Genomic DNA, 18,493 nt, shown 5'->3' with positions numbered 1-18,493 from the left:
TGGGCAATTCAACTTGTATGACAGTTGAAGTGTCTTGTGAGACATCCAATAGACAGTAGGATGCCTTGGATTGGGAAACAAGCTCCATCCTCAATTGTCTCTTCTTGTGTCTCCTGGTTCCAAATTAACTTCAGTTGTCACTCATATGCTTGGTCCATGACAACTAATTGCTTCTTTAAATATAATTATGAGATTACTTAAATAATTTCTTTGAAATTTTGTATATATATGAAGCTTTTATTTAATTAGTTCCCTTTTGAAACATTGTCATCAATTTTATATTGTTTAAATTATTGAAAGCCTATGACCTGTAAGTCTATAAATAAATAAAGTAAATAGAAATTAAATTCATAAATAAGTCAATCGAGGTTAGAATTTGATTTTTTATCCTCACGAAGAATTTGTTCCTCTATGATACAATGATCACTATCTTGTGATAGTAGTGCTTTAAATCAATCAATGATTTGTATTGTCTGCAAAAGCTTAGGTTTTAGATTATGCATACTTATAACTTATACTTGGAATGAAATGACAATGACTTGGAATGGAACATTGTACTTGAGAGAATGATGAATGAAAGTCGGAATTGATGAAATTTCACCTTATTTATAGTTGTAGGTGGTGGCTATTGGAGAGGTTCTGTCTATATGACACTAGATATATCTATTGGAAAGGTTTTATCTCAAGACACCAGAACATCTTTACAAAAAAAACATGATTTTTGAAAATAGGTGTCCAAACACTTTGAACTCAAATTTTCATTCCCCGGTAAATGGTTTGATTCACTTATAATATTTCTTTTAGTCATTCATAAGGATGACAATGAGATAGATTTTTTTTGGGTATCCGCTTTACTTGTCCTTAATGGAATGAGTTTAGAATTAAATAAATAGGTTAGAGGAGGGTTTGAGATTTTATTTTTTAAAACCCAAGGCATGTTTGAGTACTATCTTGTTATCCTGCCCTCACCAGTCTCGATTATATAAAAAATTAATTTAATTTAATTTTTTTATTTTCTCATTTTTTTATACATATAAAATAATATAGCATTTTAATTTTTAATGATAAAAGTTTATAAAAAAATTGTAATATTTTAATTATTTATAAAATATATTTATTTTTAATGTAATTAAAAAATTGTAAATTTTTTTTTAAAAAAAGTTAAGCAGAACAAGAAATGACAAGTATGGGAAATCCACACACCAGCCAAACACTATTTTATTTTATTTTACTAAGGTAAGGATGAGAATCATTTTGAATAAATGAGACAATATCAAGATTAAAGCAACCTGACCCATCCCGAACACACCCCGTTGCCACCATAGGTCATTCAAAACTTATTTATCCCTTTGAAATAAATCTCTAGTCAACTAAGTTGGATTACCATTATGAAAACTTTAATCATCATAGGCTTCAATCTCATCCTCCTCAATGAGCAATTAACTCGATCTTTTGACAAACCTTGAATAAGTGAATACGTAAGATGATCCTTTAATTTGATAGTATTTGTATCTTCAACATATATGTCAAAATTTACTATTATATATATAATTCTATACCCTCCTAAAAACTAATTGATTATTGCATACTTACTTTAGGCACAAGTTTTTAGCCAACATGGTATGCCCTCTTGGAAATTACCCTGCTTTGTCTAATGCTATAAAAGTTTTTAAATGCTTTGTTTGCATTGTGCATAGGATCTTGTAGTCCTCAATATAGTTTCATGTACCTAACAAGATTCAAGGCCTAGGAAGAAAGTAATATGGAGTTCCATACAAATTTCATACTAAACTCTTCTGATTATGAAGTTCTTGAAACCATCATTCTTTATATTATACTTTTTCCTCAAGGACTCCATAGTTGTTTTATATTGTTTATTAGACTATACACATTATATAATATATTGTCCAAGCCATTGAGGATGTAGTTTTTACACATGAAGGTAGAATGATTCAAAGCTTTTGCAACTATTTATATTTGCACAATACTTTCATTGTCCTTTGAAACATGGCATTTTTATACAAGACCTGAGCAAGATTTGGAGTTGTGAGGTGGAACAACATTATTTTTTTGTTACCACCACTTAAAGTTTGTTCTAATAAACTTCTCTAAAATTTCACCATAGACAATGTGTCAAAATAATCAAACGATAAAATAGAATTCATCTTAAGATTGTTGTACTAATTATTAAAAACCGTAAGGACCAATGAGTGTGTGAATGAATAAAGCAAATAGAAATTAAACTCACAAACAAGGTTGATCGATGTTAAAGTTTGACTCTATATCCTTAAAATGAAGTTACTTTGCCCAGACGCTTACAATTTAGTAGCAATTATCTTTCAAGATACAACAATTACTTTCTTGTGACGCTTCAAATAGAAAAAAATAAAAAAGATAAATTGATCAATAGTTTATGCTCTTTACAAAAATTTAATGCTTTGAATATGACACACTTGTAGTTTGCACTTAACTTCAAATGACATAGAAAATAACTTGAAATGCAATACTATAGTTGAGAGTTGAGAGAGATGATTGAATATTGGAATGGATGAAATTCCATGGAAGAGAACCCTATTTATAGTTGTAGATGGTGGCTATCAGGGATGTTGGCTATGTTTGGTTCCTGGAAAATGCTAAGGAAAAGAAAAAAATATATAGAGGAAAATGGTTTTCTTTAGTTTGGATGACATGGAAAATATGATGGAAAAAAAATATAAAGGAAAATATTAAAAAAAAAAATTGAAATATTTTCCCTATTATTTTCCTTAAAAAATAATGAGGAAAATAAGATAAAAAAAGAAGGAAAAAGGGGGGAAAATTTTATCAGGCTCTTGTTCACCGAGGCTTCACCTCTAACTTCCTCTTCATCGGTGGCTATGGCTTCTCACCGTTGTCGACCCTTTCAACGACCACCACTATCACTCTGACCACCTTCCAGTGCCGAAAACCTACCTTTTCCAGGCACTCGAGTTCCCATGGATGAAGTGGGTTCTTCAAATCAAGTTCCCATGGATGAAATGAATTCTTCAAATCCAATGAATGTATTCGGATCCATGTCTTCGGATCAGGTATGAATTGAACTACAATCCACCTCATCCTGTGAAAACCCGGAACCCAAGGTAATAGCTCTTTCTTGGGTTCTCTGTTTGGGTTTCTAGGTTGCTTTCGCCTTTCCCGTTTCTTAAATTTCGCCAAAATTTTTCTAAACTTTCCTGGCTTGTTGTTTTTTGGATTTGATATGATTTTTACCCTTGATGTTCTGCTATTATTTACTGGCTGATGGTTTTTTCATAATTGGGTTGGGGGAATGGGTCTGCAGTTGTGTATTGCATCTATCTTTTCAGCATGTTATTCAATTATTCATTTGTTTGGTTAGTTGAAAAATGGAGAAAATTATGCTTTTTTCGGTTTAGACCAGCTTGTTGTTTCTTGAGTTTTCGATAATTTACAAATTGAATTTCAAATTCTGGACTTCTTCTTTCATTGAATTCTCTGATTATCTACGTTTTTGCGGCTATCGAACAGAGCGCAGAGTTCAGTTTGATTGCCTTAGGTGCTTAAGGTGATATGTTTTGTATAGATAGCATCATAGGGTTGTGGAGTGACACTCTGTATAGTTGGCTAATTTCAGTGGCTAGCTACTATTAGAAGTTGTGTAAACCAACTTAAGGGTAATCAAATCTGCAGCTACTTTTACCTTAGTTTTGATACCCGTTTTTACATTTTTATCTAGTCTTTTTTGCTCATGTATCTCTACACTAATCATAGGATATATGTATGAATTTTGCAGGTTTCATTGCCGATAAATGAGTGGTTATTCAGAGGGCAGTGCACTGTAATGGCAACCTCCATATCATCTTAGCTCATTTAAAACATTGAGCAGTTTATTATAACATCATTTCTAGTGCAGGATTACTAGCTAGAGAGAAGAGTTCTTGATACTGATATATGTAGTATAGCTCTGATAGGAGTTATTCTAAAGAGACCCTCTTCTTGTTTTTGGAGAATAAGAATATGATGTCACTGATATACTTTATGCTACTGCTAAGAGAAAGAATTGTGAGGTTTTTAGGCTTGTTTTTTATTTATAGTGTCTCCAAGGTTCTCCACCAGCAAAGGTGGAGAGATAGAGGAGCAAATTGGGGAGATCCCTTCTATTTTTAAGTGGGAGATGATAAATAGAGTTGTTCATGCCACTACCAGAGGGGAAATTTGGAGATTTTGAAGGAACTCCTTAGTGAGTTTTGGCCGAATGTAAGATCGAAATATGTAAAAATAAAAAGTTACTATTTTTTATTTTTACAAATAAAAAATATTTTATATTGTATCTTTTTATTTTTACAAATTTAATTTTTAAATTTAGATTTAGAAAATCCTTTTTAATTTTGAATTTTATATTTTATATAATAGTTTTTTATTTTTACATTATATGACCATATTTTATTTCTAAATTTTGATTCTTAAAATCTTTCTGAATTTTTTTAAGAGCTTTTTATTAGCTATAAATGTTCCCTTGAAAATAAAAAATAGTTATTACTCATATATTTTATTTGTATTGCATGAGGAAAATTTTATACATAAATCTTATAATTATTAATAAAAATAATAATAACAGAGACTTTTTATGAACAATGCTTTAAGTTGAAAAATTAACGCTTTTCAATAGTTTTTTTATTGGAGTAATTTATTTTATTATTTAACAAATTGATAATCATCTAAGACAAATTATTGATTTTATTTTCCTTCCATTTTTCTTTGACTTTTTTTTTTCCCTTGAATTTTCAATAGATAACCAAACAAGTGAAAAAAATTATATTCATTTTCTCAGCTTTTTCTTTCCTTCCATTTTTCCTCCCAATTTTCTTTCTTTTGCATTTTTTGGGAACCAAACATAGCCGTTGTGTTTCTAAGACACAAAATACATTTATTGGAAATATTGTATCTTAAGATACCAGACACGTCTTTTCCCAAAGAACATTTCTTTTGAAAATAGGTGTACATACAATTTAAACTCAAATTTTCCTTCATATATAAATGGTTTTAAGTCTTTTTTTTTTCTTTTCAAAAACCATTTTATTATAAGAATGACTCTAAAAGACGTTTTTTTTTTTTAATTTCTTAACTGTAATCTAATAGAATGAAATGACATCACAACTTGAGCAAGGGGTTGGACCAAATTTGTAGTCAACTCAAACCCAGTTCAACCTCTAACTTGGACTTATTTTCTCAAGTTTTAATGAAGTGAAACTCAAGTTAATATGATTGTATGTATCAAAATATGTTCAGGTCGGGTTCAAGACACTCCCAATATTTTCTTGCTAAATTTTTTCTCTTTATACCAAAATTTAAATAATAAATCGAAGAACATATTACAATAATTACCAAGCAAATAATATAATTACAATTTGACTTTATTTTTCCATTAAAATTCAAAAGCCAAACACAATGAATATTTTTATATAAAATTATAAATATCATAGATTTGTTTTAAGTTAGAGTTGTTTAAACTTTGACTCAATTCTAATACAAATTAAGTTTGAATGGAAAAAAAGAACTCAAAACACAAATATTGGAATCTTTGTTGATTTCAAAGTTAAACTAGAAACATATTCAATTTTGGACTACTTTCAATCATTTTTTTAGCTTTTTACTGAAAATAATTTATCTTCAAACTTTAAATAATCCATTTTTAAGTTTTTTGTTCATTTTTTACTTATTTCTTAAACTTTTTGATTGAATAGAAAAAAAAATAGTTAATTTTTGCTTAATGTTAAAGGTAATCTATTTTTTTTTTTTTTACTTCTTAGTACTTAATAAAAATAAAATATTAAAAAAATAATCTATTTAATACTTAATATTATTAAGTGCAATTTAACTTTAAGTCCTATTTAGAATTAAGTTTAAAAAAAAATTAAAATACTAAGTTAATATTTAAATATTAAAATTATTTCTTTTATCAATTTTTTACTGGTGATGTGACAGCAATAAATGGGGACAAAGATTAAAAAGCATATAATAAAAGGAGAATGATAGATCTAAATGTGACTTTTTTCATTATTTTTGTCACGTTGTTATTAGGTGGTAAATCCCATAGGATCCCAAAACTTTTATGCGTTTAATAGATGCAGAGTACTTGTTGTCATGGTAAAAAATTATTGTTTTACTTTTACCACCTCGTTTTTTACTGCGTCTGTGTGTTGGGACTTAAGCCAACAGTTTCACTCCTTGAAATTTAAATTCAAAAGGCAGTAGGGTTCTCTTTCTCCATTTTCATTTTCAAATCTCCTTCCCTCTCTCTCTCTCTCTCCCTCCCTCCCTCCCTCCCAAAACCCTAACTCTAAACGCTACTCCAACAATCACGCTATGACAGCTGTGAACCCCCCGGTAATCGGCCGGGAGCTCGTGAACCCTCCGGCAGATGGGATCTCCAATCTCCGCTTCTCCAATCATAGCGACAACCTTCTCGTATCCTCCTGGGACAAGGTATGTCGCAAAACCTAGCTCTGTTTCTTCAATGCTTGGATCTCGAAGCTCAATTCGATGTTGAGGTTTGTTTCGATTTTTTTAGAGTGTTCGGTTGTACGATGCGAGTGCAAATGTGTTGCGAGGAGAGTTCATGCACGGAGGCCCTGTCTTGGATTGCTGCTTCCATGACGATTCCTCAGGGTTCAGTGCCAGCGTCGACAATTCCGTGAGGCGGTAAGACTGATTCCTCACCTAATTTTCTGTTTGGTTGCTCGGGAAGTACAGGATAGTAACACATATTGGAAATTTGGAGTTTATACTTTTTGAAAGTTTCTGGAAAGCGTTTCTGGCATTTTTTTTTCTTCTCTCAAGCTCCGTGTGTTGGAAATTTACAATGAAACTTCAATTAAGTCTCTCGGAGAAAAAGTAATTTTTCGCAGCTGGAAATTTATACATATTTCTCTAGAAAAATGTTTGTAGGAAATGAGCTCTAATGTATCTTCCCTGGATATTATAGCAGGAAGCTGGATGAGAATTTATCACTTCAATTGCGTCTGAATTAAAAAATCTCTGTAACTAAAATTGTATTTTTTTTGAGAAAAAATTTCCCTGCTAAACAAATTGGCCTTACCATAGGATGAAACAGTCATGAAAATAATTTTCCTTGACCATGTAAGGGCAAAAAGGGATGGGAGACAGTTGAATCTATGCTGAAAATTATTGTGTAATGACTTGCTGATACCCATTATGGTGTAGAGATTATCTCAGTTCCTGATTCTTAAATGCACAACTTTCATTTCCATGACTCATTTCTGCTGATATTATTATTAATTTATCTTTATACAAGTTTTCTCATTTTTATTTTTTTAATATTTTTATTGGTATTTTATGAGTTATATTATTTTCAAATTCTTCCATGCTATTTGTGTGGTGCAATCTTTTAAAATTCCCATGATTGTTTCACTACTTGCAAGAATGAGAGTGAATTAGGTAGCTTAGATGCTTCGCATACAAAAAGCAACAAGTCTGCCAAATTAATCTATCACTGGAGCAGCTATGCATGAAAAAGAGTATTGTTTGCAAGTTTCTTAAGTAATATTTAGCCTTTTCACAATTTTCAATGTGCGTTTATGTGACACTCCCATCGATCACACAGTGCAGTTTCACCTAAATTATTTGTGAAAAAGCCACATTTTATGTAGAAACATATACCACATAGTGTTTGTTGTTTCACGTGAAATAAATGATGGCATGCTCTTGACTTATTTCTGGTGTTTTTTCTAAACTTTGTCTTTGATATTCATTGACAAGAGTAATCTTCATGACGACATATTTCTTTAGGCATTTGTTATCCCCGGCTTATTTTTTATATTAACCTTTTTAATGCCACATTCGATTTTTGTGCACAGCTTGTGCCATATACTACAAATAGGATATCGTATTTGGATTGTAAACACAAATGCTTGAATAAATATATTGTAGCAGCATCCCATAAGATCTAAGTTTTGGATCTAAGATTGAAGCATGAAGAAAAACATTCATATCTATTCTTGCATTATCAGATTTATGCTCCGTTTATTGTTTGTTTGCAATCAAAATTCTTTCTTCTGCATCAGCCCCATGTTTTAAGTTTAATGGGGCTTACGCCTTGAGGCTCACCTCAAGGCGATGCTTTACAACTTAGCCTTGAGGCTATAGTCTTAGTTAAGGTAATCAAGGCTTAAGCCTCAACCTATCGAGACTTATAGCTTTGAGGCTATAGCCTCAAATATTCAAAGGGTTTTCGACCTTTATGGGCCTTTGGTATATGTTTATAAGAGACTTAAGTCTCAATATTCGATCAGTTTTGATGGGTTCTATAATCTATGTTTTTATGGATTTTTTATATAAATTTCTTGAATTTTGCATTGGGTCCCTACTTGGTTAAACCTTTCAGAAAATAAGGGCTTACTTAACTTTCAATTAACTTTTAAAATGGAAGGGAAAAGGAGATTGAGAAGATTAAGGGATAAGTTGACACTCCTAGTAGTTGATTTCATATGTAATCTAACTATTTATAGATAAAAAAAATACCACTACATTTGGTGGACAAAGAAGAAGACGGACGATTGGATATTGACACTAATGGGGAGGATAATATAACAATTGGATATGATCATATTCATGGAAGGATCCTAGTAATTGTAATAATAATGTTGAAAATTATGTGGTAAATCCATGAGAGAGATCAAAATTTTGTGAGAGAAAAAGGAACTAAATTAGAACTATTAATAATGAAAAATAATTGATTTTATCATTATGAAGCTTATGTCTTTTTTATTATTTAATTTTATTGTGATTTTATGGTTTTTTTTTTAATAAAAAATTGATAATTTTTATTTATTTATTTGTTTAAGTTGAGGCTTACACCTCATTCTACCTTGAGGCTTTCACCTTGCCGCACATATTCCTTAAGACCGTCTTTAGCTTTTTAAAATATTGTATCAGCCTAAAATAGCTTGTTTAACAATTTCCCAATTTCAAATGTAGTGATGCTAACCAGTATTTGTTCCCGACTGATGTGAACATGGGTGAACATTTGAGTTTTATACACTTGTAAAAGGACATAATTTTCCCTCAATTTCATTCCTCTGTTGTCTTACTAACATCTTGCTTTCATTTTGGTGGTCCATGTGTATTAATTTCTATGATAACCGGTTGCTTATGTGAACTTTAATGGTTCCTAAAAGAACTAAATTGAATAGTCTCTTTAGTTTTCTACTGAGATTCATTTGTTCGCAGATGATGGCTTAGAATTTTCTTACTAACACTTCAGTTCTTGTAGAATGTGTTTTTGTCTTATTGAATTGTGCTTCTTTTCCTTCCATTTTGTAATGCCAAATGCCACATCAGATTGTCTAGTCAAGCTAATATAAGATTCTGCTATTGATTTTTCAGGCTTGTTTTCAGCCATGGAAAAGAGGATGTTTTAGGAAGGCATGATGCACCTGTGCGTTGTATTGAGTACTCTTATGCAACAGGTTGGTTTTAATTTGAGTAGTGAGTCTAGTGACAACATTCCTCTCTCTCTCTCTCACATGCACACACACACACTTCTTTTTGTTTTTGCTAGTGTGTGTTTCCTTGTAAACTGCAGATAGGCGAGCGTAACTGCTCTCTCGCTCTCTCCCTCCCTCTCTCTCTCTCACACACACCTTTTTGTTTTTGTTACTGTATGCCACTTGAAAACTTGAACAGTTTTCCAGAATGACCAAAGACATCTTTCATTGTAAACTGTGGATAATTGTCGAATGATAACTGTTAGTTCGAGGTTGTTGGTCTATCAGTGCAGCGACTTTCTTTAAAAGCATAGGCAGGCCTAATTGCTTAACAATTTGAAGACTCCTCCTGGTTAATTAAGACTAAGTTGAGTTGATTAAATTCAAATAACTTTCTGAGCACAGTATTGACATGATATTATTTCTGACATTCTATTATCGGATACAGCTTTAAAATCTTCATGTATGTTGTTCTGTTTGTTAGGTAAGATCTATGTTTGATTTTAAGATAGTGGATAACAAGACATGGGAAGTTTTGCATGTTTGAGCATCTTCTTGTTTCATTAAGTAGATCAGTTAAATATTAGTGATGACAAAGAAAATAGAGATTGTTATATATTCTCACTTTTTACCTATCAAAAAAAAGAAAAAGGAAAATAGAGATTGTTGAAAAGTTAGTCATTGGTGATTGATTTGCTTCCTAACATATGTGAAGAAATTGATTAGGCCTGATGACTAGGGACATAGCACAATATGCCATTTATTGTCAATGTCTGTTGTCATGAAATGATAAGAAGCAAACAGGTGTGTCACCAATTTATGATGACATTCCCTTGTAACTAGATTTTGTAATCCTTCACCCTATGTTAATAAATAATCGATCCGTTTTTGTGGGGAGGAGATAAATAAAGAAACAAAGTCATTCGATTCCCGATGAGCCCTTTGCCACAGAGCAGCCCCATAAGGTGCAACTTCAGCAGATGATGTGCTGCTCCCATTTCATTTTCTTTTTCTTTTGCTTAAATAAAAAATTGGTCACTCATTTGCTCCTATGCCCTATCTTGCAGCAATGCCAGGCCCCTTATTAAAAGTAAGGGTTTAAAATGTTTGATGGTTTTTCCCATTGGATTACAGTAAATTATGATCCCAATTCAATAAATGTGGCTTTATCATTAATCATTTATTGTCCCTTGTTGTTTCTCATTAAAATGACATGTTAGTTCTATAATTGGTTTCTTTAAGTTATTTTATATTTAAATCATGCATCAAATTCTATTATTTTTGTTCCACTTAAAAATGTGAATACTTAACATTTCTGTTGTCTGTTAATGGTTCGAGTTTAGGGCAAGTGGTAACTGGTAGCTGGGACAAAACACTCAAGTGTTGGGATCCTAGAGGAGCAAGTGGGCAGGAGCGCACTCTTGTTGGGACATACGCACAACCTGAGCGTGTTTATTCTCTATCTCTTTTCAGCAATCGATTAGTAGTTGCAACTGCAGGAAGACATGTAAATATCTATGATTTGCGAAATATGTCTCAACCTGAGCAACGAAGAGAATCTTCATTGAAATATCAAACTAGATGTGTTCGTTGTTACCCCAATGGAACAGGTATTCATCTGAACACTAGATGTTTGGAACACTATCTTATGAAATCTTTAACTATACCTTTTAGCAGTTGATAATTTTCCAAATCATATGGGGCACTCTAGTTGTTTCCCATTCAACATGGTTTCCCTTTTTTAATTATTTTAACAGTTGCTGTGAGATCCTTTTCATGAATTCACTGCAATACTAAAATTGCATCTCTTTCTCACACTCTACTTCTGTATCATTGGAAGCTTCTTACGAAGTTTTTTTCTTTTCATCACTAGTATGAAAGAATCCTCTATAGTCTTATATGGTGTAACATGGTGCCTTCATTGAGAGGGAAACATGACAAGCACCAAATAATGTACGGTTTCTTGCTCAGCCTGTGACTGCTGGCATTGAACTATGACCAGTTCTAGTAAGTAATAAAAAATCAACTGATAACAATTGTTTGATCGGTGCATTCATTCTCTAGTTTCTCTCAGGTTAGAATCTTTTGTAATCCAGACTGTGCTGCGTGCAGGTTATGCTCTTAGTTCTGTTGAAGGTCGGGTTGCAATGGAATTTTTTGAACTCTCTGAGGCCAGTCAAGCCAAAAAGTATGAAATAGTATTTCTTGTGCCTGGACTTAGATGCTATTCACAGGCCTCCCCCTTACATCTTTATGTTTTTACCTGTGTGTGTTTTCCACACAGCAAAATTTTTGTCTATCATTTTACTACTTATTGATGGTTTTAGCATTGTGCAGATATGCATTCAAGTGTCATCGAAAATCAGAGGCCGGAAGAGACATTGTGTATCCAGTAAATGCAATTGCATTCCACCCCATGTAAGTATTTATTTTTATTTTTATTTTTTATTTTTCTCTTGCTGGAGGAACTATAGGCTAACAGGATTATACATCAGTGATCACCTTCTCTGCCTTTTGGTTTTGGGAATTACTTGATGGAACCCCAAAGCCCTGATGCTGCATTGAAAGGGTGATCTCTATGATCAAAATAATATTCTTGTTAAGGATGATCCCCTCAATGTAATTTTCAGTAGTCAATTTGTCCAGGAGTTCTTAATAATTTGAATGATTGAGAATGGATAGCACATGCACTTATTGATGCAAAGAAAGGCGACAACCTGTTCCTATGATAAAGAGATAGCATGTGTTGTATTGCTCTTTATCAGAGGAATGGTTTCGGAACCCAAAATCTCACTTGACCTATTAAGTTAGCAGAATAAAAAGAATTTGGGAACTTGACCGAATGGATATACATCTTACTGCATTGAAAAGTAAGATAAGCAAATTTTTGTTGGTAGTTAAAGCTGGCCTTGTCTTACTAGTTTGGTCCAAAAATCTTAAGAATATTATGAAAATGATGGAGTGGCTGGAAGAGAGACAGAGGAAGGGGAGTTGGGAAGGCAAATGATCGTGGTCCCTTATGAAGCTTAGAGTATTGTCCTGGAATGTTAGAGGCATGCATGACCCAGATAAAAGGATGGTCATCAAGTCGATGGTGAGAAAACACAAGCCAGATCTGGTTTGTCTTCAGGAGACAAAGATGAAGGAAATGTCTGATAGGGTTGTCAAGAGTGTGGGAATTGGGAGGAATTTAGGTTGGGTGTCTTTAGATGCTAGGGGTGTTGCAGGTGGGGTGCTAGTAATATGGGATAAAAGAGTTTTGGAAGGGTTGGAGTTCGAAGTGGGGTCTTTTTCTATCTCTTGTCGCTTTAGAAATTGTGAAGAGGGCTTTGTGTGGGTTTTCTCTGGGTTATATGGCCCGAGCAAAGGAAGGGAGAGGAGGGAGTTGTGGGAGGAGTTAGCCACAATCAAGGGGCTGTGGAATGATCCCTGGTGCATAGTAGGGGATTTTAATGTAGTGCGGTTCCCAATTGAAACGAGCAATGGAAGGCAGATGTCAACTGCGATGAGAGAGTTTTCAAGCTTTATCGATGAGTTTGAACTAGGTGACCCACCTCTGGGGGGTGGAGCTTTCACTTGGATAGGAGGGGAAGGAGGGGCCCTTAAGGCTCGGTTAGATCGTTTTCTGTTCTCAGGAGACTGGGAGGAACGAGTGACCGGGGCAATGCAAAGTCTTCTGACTAGACTTGTTTCTGACCATTGTCCAATTCTGTTGGACTATGGTGGGGTGAGAAAAGGTAAAAGCCTGTTTAGGTTTGAGAACATGTGGCTAAGGGTGGAAGGATTTATGGATAAGGTTAAAGAATGGTGGCAGTCTTACAATTTTAGGGGGAATCCAAGCTTTGTGATAGCGAAGAAGCTTCAGGCTTTGAAACACAACCTGAAGTTGTGGAATAAAGAATCCCTTGGCGATGTTTCAGTTAAGAAGAATGCAGCCTGGGAGAAGTTAAAATATTGGGACAATTTAGAAAGTCTTGGCTCTCTCTCTAAGGAAGATAGGAGGAGTCAAGGGGCAGCCAGAGACGAATTTATTCATTGTGCCATCCTCGAAGAAATCTCCTGGAGGCAGAAGTCAAGGGCCCTTTGGCTGAAGGAGGAAGATAGCAACATTCTCCTTTTTTGTGAGGATGATAGGGATCAGCTGGTTTTTTGGAAGTGGGTTGTAATCTGCTTTGAAGTAGTTTCAGGTCTAAAAATTAATTTGTAGAAAAGCGAAATTATTCCAATTGGGGGAGTGGAAGAGGTGGATAGAGCTGTTGCAGTTTTCGGGTGTAAAGTGGGGAATCTCCCTACGAATTATCTAGGCCTACCTCTTGGAGCATCCCACAAGTCGTGTAGAGTTTGGGATGGGGTAGAAGAAAGATTCAAGAGAAAGTTGGCTATGTGGAAAAAACAATATCTCTCTAAGGGAGGTCGTCTTACCCTCATAAAGAGCACACTCTCAAATCTCCCTATCTACTTCATGTCTCTTTTTGTTATCCCAAGGAAAGTGAGACTCAGATTGGAAAAAATTCAAAGGGAGTTCTTGTGGGGAAATATGGAGGAAAGAAGGAAGATCCACTTGGTGAGATGGGAGGTCATTTGCAAAGATAAGAGGCATGGAGGGTTGGGGTTAAGGTACTTGAAGGATTTCAATCATGCTTTGCTCGGAAAATGGCTATGGAGATTTCCTATAGAAAGGGAGAGTTTTTGGAGAGGAGTCATTGTTGGTAAATTTGGGGAGGTTCAAGGTGGGTGGACCACTAGAGAGTCTTATGGGACGGGCCTTTGGAAAGACATTAGGAAGGGTTGGGAGGAATTCTTTCTCAGAACTAGGATTCATATTGGAAATGGGAGACGAACCAGATTTTGGTGGGACATGTGGGTAGGAGATTCTAAGCTAAAGGATCTTTTCCCTATGCTGTTTAGAATTGCAGCTAATAATTCTGCAACAGTGGCTGATCTGTGGGGAAGACAAGAAGGTGGAGGTGGGGGTTGGGAGGTGCACTTTAGAAGACCCTTTCAAGATTGGGAGTTGGAGGAGGTGAACTACTTTTTGGGTTACATTTATGCAGTAAGGGTGCAAGAAGGGGAGGATTTTCTAGTTTGGAAAATTGAGAGAAAAGGAACGTTTAAGGTAAATTCTTATTATAGGTCTTTGAAGGAAGACAATAGCCCTTTATTTCCAGAAAAGGAGGTTTGGGGTTCGTATGCCCCTTTAAGAACTCGTTTTTTTGCTTGGGAAGCAGTTTGGGGTAAAATTTCCACTATAGATATGCTAATGAGGAGGGGTTGGTCTATGGCTAATAGATGCAACCTGTGCAAAGAAAATGAGGAAACGACAAACCACATCTTAATTCATTGTGGTAAGACAAGGGATCTTTGGAACTTGTTTTCTTCGTTTGGGGTGGTGTGGGTGCTCCCGGATTTAGTGAGAAATTTGCTTATTGAGTGGAAAATGAAAGGCATGGGGAAGAAAAGGAGTGTAGTTTGGAAAATGGCGCCTATTTGTCTGTTTTGGTGTATTTGGGGAGAGCGAAATTGAAGAACCTTCCTAGAGGAAGAGATGTCAAATACGAGCTTGAGGAAACTCTTTCTTCGGTCCCTGCTTGAATGGTCTCAACAATTTGTGGACTTGGACTTGGACTATCTCTCTTTTCGGAATTTGTTGGGTGATAGGGTTGTTGTTTAGCTAATCCTTATTAGACTTTATTTTTCTCTTGTTGTCTTGTTTTGGGCCTTCTTTGTATACAACCTGTGTACTTAGGGAGCGCCCCCTGTTTTCTGGTGTTTTTTAATCTATTGGTTCTCTTTGTCTATCAAAAAAAAAATCTTAAGAACATTTTATAAATCTGTGTACCTCGCAAGTTCCTTGAGATTGCATTTGGTTTGGAATTGATTATGATTTGAAATGGAGGATCTGCTTGGAAGAATGAGATCGGTTTTCCATTTCTGAAAACAGACAAAATGATACAGAGAACATGTTTAATAGCTTACAAAAACTGTTTTGAAAATGTTTCTTATAAATGGGTCATTTTTGAACTGCAAGACAGTGAAAATGGTACAGAGAGAGAGGATGTTTAGTACCTTTACAAAAACCGTTTTGAAAATGTTTCTTGTAAATGGGTCATTTTCAAAAAGCATTTAAGTATTGTTTTCCATGTTTTCAGTAATGCAAGCACTTTTACATGATGAAAATGATGCAAAATGAACACGTCCATTGTTTTCATCTTGAAAAATGAAAAAGATTTCTGAAAAACCATGTTCATTTTTGCTACAAAAACGTCTGAAGGGAAAGAAAATTCCTTCGTATGAAAATTTGTCTTTATGAGTGTCCTAAGTTTCAGTGAATATGTTCATAATAAGGTTGTGATGGTGAGAATTGTGGTTATGGTACAATTTTAGTGGTTGCTGATACTTACAGCAATGGTAGGGTGGCATGGCATGGTAGTAGTGGTGATGGTGGTCAGTTGGTAACTTTCTTTGGTGTTTGTGGCAATGGAAAACTGTGTTGGTTGTTGGGTGGCATGGTAGGATGGTGTGGTGGCCACAACAGTGGTATAAGGATGGACTATTGTCTCTCTTTTATACTTGAGGGTGTGAGAGAACACGTTCTCCATATTATTTTAAAATGCTTAGATTTGTGGATCTTAAGTACCCTAAAATTAGAATCCTTCCTAAGAATGTCCTGAGCTATCTGACTAGAAAAATGATTTCTCAAATTCATATTTCCTCAAATTCCTTCCTTTAAATCCCTTGTTCAATTGCGCTATAAAAAATTGTGACTGGCAATGTTCTGATGTTGCTTGTGAGTTGGTCCAAGGCTTGGATCACATGACTCATGTTCAAGTATCAATTAGTATTTTGAGTAGCTTCTTTGCACAATACTTGCATATTAGTTAATTATTGGACCATGCTTTCAAATTCAACCTGCAGCTATGGGACATTTGCAACTGGAGGTTGTGATGGTTTTGTGAATGTTTGGGATGGAAACAACAAGAAGAGGCTATATCAGGTAAACAACTGTGGAACAAATTGTATCTTCTAATTTCAATTGGAGAAAAGTGAGTATAACTATAATTTCTGCTATGCATTTGTCTTCCAGTATTCAAAATACCCTTCAAGTGTTGCAGCACTATCGTTTAGCAGAGACGGTCGCCTGTTGGCTGTGGCATCAAGTTACACATTTGAAGAGGGAGACAAACCGTAAGAATGAATCCTGTCTCACTGTCTCTGTCTATATATATAGATATATTGTTTTCCCCCTTAGCAATTGCTTATTTGTTTTGCAGCCATGAGCCAGATGCTATCTTCGTACGCAGCGTGAATGAAATGGAAGTTAAGCCAAAGCCAAAAGTGTTACCCTAATCCCCTCCCAAATGACTGAAAATTGTGGAAAGGCTTGTTTTAATGATATTTCTGTCTGTGTTCATATGTTATATTACATTGCAAGGTTTCACTTCCTCATGAAGCTCATTAAACTTGATATGTAAACTGATTTTGAATCAAAGTTACATGATATTTCCTCTTTGGCCTGATATTATCCCCAACAGAAAACTCCATGGTTAAAACCCTCTGCTAAATCCTAGCTGTGGATATATAACATAATCATGAGCAATCATTTGATGATCCATTAGCGTACAGAGTATTCCCAATGATGCCTGAGTGCAGCTATGCCCTTCAAAATTAACAAGTTCTCTGGTTATCCTGTAAGACATCGGTTTACAAGCTTTGATATTTGTACAGGAGATGAAATATTGGGGTCCCCCAACCCCGTTTGCTAGCTTCTCTGGTTTCCCGTTTCCACGATCTCTAAATTGTTTTGTTTTGGGTTTGACATGACAAGCTGACGCCTTGGAAAATACGTATATGGATGATATAATTGTCACAGAAAATGATCCAAGGGAAAGGGAGTACGTCCAGCGATATCTTGAAGGGAGTTTAAAATAAAGGAATTTGGGAAATTAAAATTATTCCTAGGAATTGGGGTTGCAAATTTAAGAGAAAAAGAAAAAAAAACGGATATTTTTATACCTGACACTATAGTCACTATTAGGAACTTTGAGAAATTAACATGCTTTCTAAGAATTGAGGTGGCACATTCGAAAAAATATTTTTTTATTTCTCAACAAAAATATGTAACCGATCTTCTAAATGAGATAAACGGGGTTGTAAGCCTCCAGTCACCCCTATAGAGCTAGATCATAAGTTAGGAGAGGAAATAAATGGTATGATGGTTGATCGAGGTATGTATTAAAGACTTGTTGGTAGACTAATTTACCATTTACAAATAAGACTAGACAAAATTTTCATACATCCGGACTTTTCATGCATCCATTCCTTTTTCCTTTTTTTTTTTAAATAATTTTTTTTACATTCAATACCAAGATGATATGAAATGATACCCACAACAATAATTTGAAAATAATAACAAGAAAAATAGAGCAATAAATAAAATAATGGGCAAAAATACTTATATGGTAAAACCCTTTGTTATGAGGGAAATCTCCACAGGTTTAGACAAAAAAAATATCCACTATATGAAGACAAAATTATAACCTCTCTCTCAATTAAAAGGAGAGAATCTAAAAGATTAAAAAAGGATGAAAACCTTTTATGGGATGAATAGCATAAGGGGTGAAAGCCTCTTTTTATAGTACAAGAAAGCTTCCTCTTTTTGTCTTCTTTCAATAAAGGACGACTTCAACCTTAATATTCTCTCACTTGAAATCATTCTTCTATGTCTTGCCCTATAACATGCTGCTTACATTATTGTCAAGCCATAAGAGGATTTGCATCAACTAAATTTATTAGTATTAATTGGTTTTGTCAAGGCATCTACTAAATTGTCCTTTGTATAGATATTTTGCATATTCACGGTTCCTTTTTCCACGACTTCTTGGACAAAGTGATATTGAACCCCTATGTGCTTAGTCTTGGAATGAAATGCTAGATTCCTTGCAATGTGCAAGACACTTTGACTATCATAGAACAAGGAAATCTTCTCTTGT

The 18,493-nt window shown here is 34.3% G+C and overlaps 1 protein-coding gene across 1 annotated transcript; it reads left to right on the top strand.

Moving 5' to 3' along the window:
• Positions 1–6,239: 6,239 nt before the first annotated feature.
• LOC100248006 (mitotic checkpoint protein BUB3.2) lies at positions 6,240–17,020 on the top strand. The gene is made up of 9 exons (XM_002264436.4): positions 6,240–6,483; positions 6,569–6,699; positions 9,403–9,485; positions 10,847–11,113; positions 11,616–11,691; positions 11,841–11,921; positions 16,419–16,497; positions 16,588–16,688; positions 16,775–17,020. The coding sequence occupies exons 1-9, from the start codon at positions 6,364–6,366 to the stop codon at positions 16,848–16,850; spliced, it is 1,014 nt and encodes a 337-aa protein (XP_002264472.1). The 5' UTR covers positions 6,240–6,363; the 3' UTR covers positions 16,851–17,020.
• Positions 17,021–18,493: the final 1,473 nt, after the last annotated feature.

Source organism: Vitis vinifera, chromosome 3 (genome assembly GCF_030704535.1).
Source record: "Vitis vinifera cultivar Pinot Noir 40024 chromosome 3, ASM3070453v1".
Lineage (NCBI taxonomy): Eukaryota > Viridiplantae > Streptophyta > Magnoliopsida > Vitales > Vitaceae > Vitis > Vitis vinifera.
This window is presented reverse-complemented; position numbering and strand designations above follow the sequence as displayed.

Coding starts and splice junctions, on each gene's coding strand:
- LOC100248006 (XM_002264436.4), top strand. CDS start 6,364: ATGACAGCTGTGAACCCCCCGGTAATCGGCCGGGAGCTCGTGAACCCT. Junction 9,486..10,846: donor TGAGTACTCTTATGCAACAG/GTTGGTTTTAAT, acceptor GTTCGAGTTTAG/GGCAAGTGGTAACTGGTAGC. Junction 11,922..16,418: donor GCAATTGCATTCCACCCCAT/GTAAGTATTTAT, acceptor TTCAACCTGCAG/CTATGGGACATTTGCAACTG.